The sequence below is a fragment of the Kryptolebias marmoratus genome, linkage group LG14 (genome assembly GCF_001649575.2).
Source record: "Kryptolebias marmoratus isolate JLee-2015 linkage group LG14, ASM164957v2, whole genome shotgun sequence".
NCBI lineage: Eukaryota > Metazoa > Chordata > Actinopteri > Cyprinodontiformes > Rivulidae > Kryptolebias > Kryptolebias marmoratus.
In genome coordinates this window covers 11,809,619-11,817,258 of record NC_051443.1, presented here as the reverse complement: position 1 = coordinate 11,817,258, position 7,640 = coordinate 11,809,619, and the positions used below count along the sequence as shown (strand labels likewise).

The window sequence follows — 7,640 nt, the reverse complement described above, 5'->3', positions numbered from 1 at the left end:
TGGGACTAAATACATGTACAGAATGCTGTAGACGACTACAGAATCAGATCTTAAAGAGTCACATTTGTTCAACAGCAAATGGGCTTCAAACTGAAAACAAAATAATAATTAAATGCAAAACTGTGATGACATAAATCAAAAGGAACCACACTAAGACTATAGCTTGTACATAAACACATTTTTATTCAGCCTGATATAGGTTACACATGAAAAAAAAAAAAAAAAATCAATTTCTAGGAGAACTACTTCCCTTTGTGGAGCTAATGATATGACTGTTTTAATCAGCTTCAGATCCTCATTTGACAGCTTTCAACAACAGCTGCCATAGGCTGTGAGGAATAAGCATAATCACATGCTACAACTGACCTGAGGCTTGTTTTAAACCTTTCTTGAAAAACGATACAAAAAAAGAAACCCCCCTCCCCCGCCCTCCCCTCATTGATCAGTAATGTTTTCTCACTAAATGACATGGAATGTTGTCTCGGAAATGCAGGCGAAAAGAGAAAAGAAAAAAAAAAAAAAAAAATGTTCTCTGCAACAGCAGAAAACCTGATCAGAAATGGAATATTCTTAAAAAAAAAAAAAAAAAAAGAAAGAAAAAACCAAATCTCAGAATTCGGTTCCCAGGTTGCTACTGTGTGCGAGGCAATAAGAAAACACCGTCTCAGTCCAGAGTCAAAGAAGTCCAACCTGCTCCTGCCGTTCAGTCTCAGCTCCCTCAAAACATAAATATGAACAGAAACCACAACCTTGATAATTATTAGTACAGAGGTACATTAAATTTACACTGCTTGCAGCTCAGCTTCGGGGGGTCTAATATATTAGGACTGACAGTCGAAGACACAAAGCAAAGACTGATGAGGAAAAAGAAGGGGAGGATCTTAACATTTAACTAGTGTTAGTCTTTTTTTTTTTTCCTTGTAAATTTCACAAAGTGCAAATTTTTCTGTATATTACATCGTCACCAATTGTGGAAATTGTCCATTTTCTATTATATAACAAAGCAAAATTATTTCTTACACATACTGCCAACATACCTATAACCAACCACCATCCATTATTAAAAAAAGAAAAGGAAAAGGATCAGTAAATACATGCTGTAATGACACCCACCAATTTGTTTGAAACTCGACCGAAACCTCCGTTTAAGCTTTCTGAATCTCTTACAGTAAACTGTTACTGTCAGCGTGCGTTTATAGTTAAAATATATATTAATCTATCATTAAATAGTATGCCTCGTGTACAGTCTTTCATGCACTGAAGAGCATTTTGGGCAAGCTGTACAAGGAGGAAAAGGCGTGTGGACAGACTTTCACAGGCTGTGGGGCTCCAGGCCAGGTCCAGGCTCTCTGGAACCACCTGGAAACACTTTCCGCCCAACACTTTCCTCGCAACCGAGTCGATCCAAAAGATGGTTCTCCAGTGTGTTCTTTTTGTTGTTTTGTTAAGTGAGCGTTTGTTTCTGCTTGTGGATGGGAATGTTTGTATATGTGCGTGTGTGTGTGTGTGTGTGCGTGCAAGTGTGGTCCTAAACTGAGTTTCACAGAAGAGCTGTGCAGATCACTGAAGTTTTGTTCCAAGCTTTCGTTGTCTGTTCCTGGAAGAGGAAGGGGAAGAAAAAAAAAGAAAAATTATTAAGATGGAGTTGAAATTCAAGCACTGACAACAATAATGACAGCTTTAAGAACTCACTTTAGCCATTCGTTCACTAACTCTGAGACAACTTTAGTTTAGGTTTTGCTTATTTGTATCTCCTGTTTTTTTTAATCAGCTTCAGTTACCCAACTGCACAAAGTCCAGTAACAACTAGGAAACATGTTAACCAACCTTTCAACTGAAAGAATACTGAGCCGGGCTCCCTTTTTTATATCTGAAGTCTAATTAAAATGGGTGAATTTGAATTATTAATGCGACTATCACAACCACCTCTCTTTTTATTTATTTATCCCCTCCCCCCCTACATTAGCACCTGACAGTTGTTTCCTAATGATGCTTTTTTTTTTGGACACGCTGCCAGACCCACTCCCACAACAACTTGTATCCTTGGTTCTCTTCCTGCTGTCGTAGTTTATTTTGAAAGGATTCAAAAAAAAGTGGAAGCAATGACCATGAGTGAGCTCAGCTTCACCATCAGAACATGTGCACATGCCTAATGTGCTACTTACAGCCCAACAAATGCTGTCATTAGCACTGCATGAGTGAAGGACAAAAAAAAAAAAAAAAAAAAGGCACGCATTGTGGCTGCTAAGTGCACAAGGGACCAAAAACGGGGGAACGGGTCGAGATGAGTATGACTGCAGCCAAAACCAATAATGTTGCTCAATCTCCAAGTTAAATGGGCTGTTTCTGTCATTTTAGTCTGTTTTTGACAGCGTTCAAAATGTCAGCTTCTTTCTTCCTGACTGAGGAAAGAAGCTGACTGATACTAAGACCAGAGACATTTTTATCATCTTAAACAATCTTTTGCATTAAAGAGTTACATAAACTAAGTTTGTGCAACACATTCCACTTTGCAATCCAGTGCTGCACACAGACTACATGCAGTTATGTGTTGTGAATGCTTTATTTTTTATTTTTAAGTGAATTTCAGCGCAACGTTGTCAAGCAAAATAAACCTCAAAAAAAAAAAAAAAAACGTTTCCTCACTGAGCTAAATGCACGCCACAGGCCTCCAGAGTGACACTGTAGATGTGCTTCTTCCTGTCAGTGTCTTACCTCGCCTCTGATCTGGTCACTGTGTACTCAAACCACAAGATGTTGGGAATCAGGCTTGTGTCTCGCACCAGGAAGTACTCTGATATTGGCCTATCAAAAAGGTAGTAAATCAAAGTGAAAGAAGATGTTATCAGACAAAACATAATGGATCATTTTAATCGACCTGTGCGTGCTGTTGCCTTCGTTTACATTGTGTCGTGAAGAGGAGGAGGCAAACTGAAGGAGCCACTTACCATGCTGCAATTTTAGGGAATAACGGTGTAAGCACCTCTTGTGTGAAAAAGAACCAGATTATAGCAAATGTGCTGCCAGTTACTCCACCGTAGAAAATCTGGCTCCAGGTGTGATACAACAGGTAGACCCTGAAAGGCAAGGAGAATTTAAAAATTAGACTTTATTTAGAAATCATCTGCTATTACTCCTGCTGCTTAAATAATAGGACTATGCTATAATAATTACAATTTAACAATTTATTTTTTTATGTTATAGTATGTCTGTTCATCACATATTTCCTTTATAAGAGATCAAGATCTGAAAAAAAAACAAAAAAACAATATAAATCACTGGTATAGAGCAGTGATTCCCAACCCTAGTCTCGAGGAACACTATCCTGCATGTTTTAGTTGTTTCCCTGCTTTGACACACCTGATTTGAATGAGGGAGTGATTAACAGGCTTCTGCAGACAGAAAGGACCTGCTGAAAAGCAGGGAAACGATGAAAACGTGCAGGATAGTGTTCCTCGAGGACCAGGGTTGGGAACCGCTGGTATAGAGAACACCAGAGAGCCAGCAGACTGCTTAAACTGACAGTATGGCTTTTTTTTTTAATACGAAAAAGCACACCAAGTAAATTTAGATATAGGTCAAAATAACCACACAGCTTTGATCAATCTTTAATAATCAAGTAGCTTTCAGAGCCTGATGCTACGAGTCCAGTTTTGTTTCGCAGAGTGGGGCATGAGCCCCCGAACTTGAGAAGAATATGTTCTCCCCTGGGAGATAACTGCTCAAATGCTGCTGATTTGTGGGTAAAGTGTGTGACTTCCTGCTGACAGACAGCGATAGGTTAGCCATAGTGCGCTTGGATGTTCCAGTTAGTTATAATACATGTTCCCACCCAGGTGTACGATGTGTTTGCTGCCTTTGGGAGGAAATAAATACTGTTCAGTTGTTACAGCGTCTGTGTTCATCACCGCAGAGTTCATCTGAACAGGAAGCTAATTACTGGCTAAATCAGGGAAAAGGTTATAAAACAACCAAAAGTCTCTCTAGGACAGTTAAGGGATGCCAGATCTGGAAAAAGCAACACCAACGGGCTGATGTTGGACATAAGAAAAGAGCTGAAACTGTCCCTGTGTTTGTCCAAAAATATTTCTGGACCTAATGGTTTAATCTGATGCATGAAACAAGTGACCAGTTTGGTTTTCTGGCTCATAAAAGGGTAATTACAGCCCAGGCCACACAGTTGCCAATTCTGGGCCGCGCGTGAACATCTGCCGAGTCTCTCCGTGGGGAGATGATGAAATTTATGTCACACTGACCCATGTCGACTAGAGCAGATGTGAAAGCCAGGAATTGGCGTGTTTGCATTTCTAACAGCATCTGATGAATTAATCTACAGTAAAAACAACCTCACAGATATTCTGAACCTATTCATTTATTGCCCATTGTTGGATGAGAATAAAGTACTCTTCAGTTGAATACATTAACAATAACTAAGAAGGAATTATTTAGAAACAAAGTCGGATTTTTGTTGGTATTTAAAGGGCTACAGCTGCTATTTATATGGGACTATGAAGATTCAGAAAAATATATACGAACTCAGCCTCAGAAAATACCCCATTTTCAGTTTTAATTGGACTAATAAATTTATTCAGGTGAAGCTTAGATTTTAAAGCATCATATAAATCCTGCTTTTGGAGCCTACATTATGAAATAAACCTCTAAAAAAGTAAAAATTCACTTGAAAATCTATTATAACAAATGATTCATTATCCTTGCGGAGTATCATAGAGATTTAAGGAGGTGAAAATGAACGTACCTGCTGTAAGAGACTGACAAGGCCATGCCCAACAGGAAAATGGACAGTATGTGTCTCCACAGAAGGTCGAAACATCGAGCATTGTTCGTTTGATGCATCCTGAAAGATAAGCAAGCGTTTGCCTCATCTAATAGTGAATAAGTGATTAAAAATACTTCCGCAGGTCGTGCAGCAGCGACGCATATGCCCTAAAATAAACAAACTGGGAATAAAAGAAGCTTCTTGACATTAACTATACAATGCATGTATGCATTCTAGCAATTTAAAGATGTTCCTGTGAATAAATTAACAAACAGCTTTGTTGACAAAAAACTGTAGCAGCATTTGTAATCCGTAAACTTGCAAAAAAAAAAAAAAAAAGCAAGAAAATTCAAACTCACCTTAAATAAAGGAAAAGAAAGAAGTAAACAACAAAGAACCAGATGAGCTGGGAATGGTTAGAGGGCATCCCGTATTCTGCGTAGACGGTTGCGTGAATCCCTATAGAAAGACAACAGACAAACAATAATAAACATTAGGGTTTTTTTTTTCATTTAAAGCAGCATTTTAGTCAAGATGGTTACCAGTGAATAACATCTTACATCACTCAAATGTGAATAAATGTTGGTTTCATTAAGGGGGAGATAATGTGTTGGAAGAACATTTACATAATATTTTGTTCCATTTAGATTAATTTTTCCTGCAGGAAACCTTTAGTTGCGTTGGTTAACGATGTCTGTGTCTAAAACCACTCATATTGCATCCTACTTTCTAAGTGCTGTAACTCAGGACTATTCAAATGTGCAGTGAACGCGTATACGGGTGTCTAAACGGTGACTTGCTTCATGACTCGGGAGCAAAAGCCATTAAGATCGGAAGAGGACAACCTCTCTGTTCTGATGTTTTTGGAAACTCCCCCGGCCTTGTTGAAAGAAAATGGCAGGTCCTGTCACCCACCTGCACAAGGGCGTGGCTCTCTGAAAATCTGCTTCAGCAGCCAGTTCACTCCTTCGTTTAGGAGGAGGCCACCAAAGAAGGAAATCTGTTTGGTTTTTTTAAAGAAAGAAAGAAAGCACAACAGATAAGCCCTCGCAGTTCTGCCCCGCTTCTTGAGTTGTACTTGACGTCCTACTGACACCTCCACACAGACTGACCGGCAACTACACCACAGAAACCTTGCATGGACACCACTCACCGTGTGCAGTTCCCGTTTAAACACAATCAGTGTGACAAAACCCACAATAATAGCTACGGGTAGAAGACTGATGTAGGCCAGCAATCGTCCCGTCAGGTCACCTGAAACATATTGACATGATGTTATAACCCACATTTGTAAAGACACTTGGCAGTGGTGGCAAACTCGTGTTGAACCCGTATAGGTTTAAATGTTTTGACACTAAAAAAGACAGACAGAAAGCTGGCGTGACGGGACGGCAAAGTGGACGTCAAAACCAGCACGCCAAGTGATTTAATCTCGTCAGTTTAGGTAAGTGGTTGTGGTTTACTTATGTAAAAGGCCAACACGTTAGCTGGCAACAAAGCTACACGTGAGAAAGACAGCTAATTTTTCCAGCCCAGCTACAAAACCAACGGTGAGATTAACAGTGTTTAAAGTTTCCCAAATAATTCCCACAGGACACAGCGCACTCGTTAATTCTTGGTAGACAATAGTATAGACCATGTTAAGACAGCTAGGAGGCTAGCTAGCCTTCATTGTGAGCATTACTACAAACTGCGCATGCGGCGCCGTCTCACAATTATGCAGTCGCTGTTGTGCTCCGCGTAAACCGGCGGCTCACTATTTGGCAGGCACTGTCGGTTGTGTCCATTCAGCCGCAGCAAAGCGTCTACATTAATCGAAAATTTCCAAGGTGCTAACAGAACATGCACAAGTAGGCGACGGTTCTGAGTTTGCGTACCTTCAGGGAACTCTACGTGTGTCACCGATATGGCCCGCCATCGAAGTGGTGCCGAGCACTGGTCTTCCAACGCCATCTTACCCGGACACAACCGGGGAAGCCTTGGTGGAGCGCCCGAGACACGGATCCGACCAATGAGGAGCCGAGTTGTGCGTTCAAACCGGCCCCGGCAGCGGAGGAACCGACCAATCACAGCCGCTCCCTGCTCAAGAGGTATTTTATCCATAGAGAAGAATTATTGAATGAAGGAAAAAAAAAAAAAGTATACTAATACGCATTTTAGCAGGTTGCTGCACTCATTCAAAAAATAAATTAAATAATAATATAACCATAAGTAGGCTTGTTGTGAATATCAAATTAGGCTAATTATTTGTAGCGCAATTTTATTGGTCAACAAAAGCCTTGATTAAAAAAGCTAGTAACACATCTATCTATCTATCTATCTATCTATCTATCTATCTATGAAAGGGAAACTGTAAACTATAAAGTACAATAAGTTTATAGAATGTAAAATAGTAAAATACACATTAATAATAAGAAGTCAAAGAAAAGAGATGACTCTTCAGTGGACATTTCAAAGTCTTAATATGTCTGCATGGGCTGCAGTTTTTGTAGGTTGCAAAAGTGTTTTGTTTCCTTCAATAAACAGAAGAAAAACAAAAGAATTGCCATTTGTATTTTGCAGTTTTACTACATTACCAACTAAACTTTCCAAAAATAATAATCAGAAACATCAACTCAACCTTATACCCTTCGCAGAATACTGAAGGATTAGGTGTACCTAAGAAATTAGTATCTGAGCGTACCTCTCCTGTGGACAAATAACACGATCGCACTCCACGCTGTCCATTTTTATGAAGAGAAAATAAGTTATCTTCCAGTGAAACAGTGCTCACGACTGTGACACCTAATCTGTTTTCTACATCTCAAAAAAATGGTACAGACCAAGACTACAGAACAAATATAATACAGCTAATACGGAAAAA

At 39.5% G+C, this 7,640-nt stretch overlaps 1 protein-coding gene across 1 annotated transcript; it reads right to left on the bottom strand.

Moving 5' to 3' along the window:
• Positions 1-877: 877 nt before the first annotated feature.
• Positions 878-6,827, bottom strand: dolpp1 (dolichyldiphosphatase 1). The gene is made up of 8 exons (XM_017407531.3): positions 6,655-6,827; positions 5,931-6,031; positions 5,693-5,777; positions 5,137-5,236; positions 4,757-4,855; positions 2,949-3,077; positions 2,716-2,805; positions 878-1,597 (listed from the first exon to the last, which is right to left on the bottom strand). Exons 1-8 carry the CDS (start codon positions 6,728-6,730, stop codon positions 1,561-1,563), a joined length of 717 nt encoding a protein of 238 aa, XP_017263020.1. The 5' UTR covers positions 6,731-6,827; the 3' UTR covers positions 878-1,560.
• Positions 6,828-7,640: the final 813 nt, after the last annotated feature.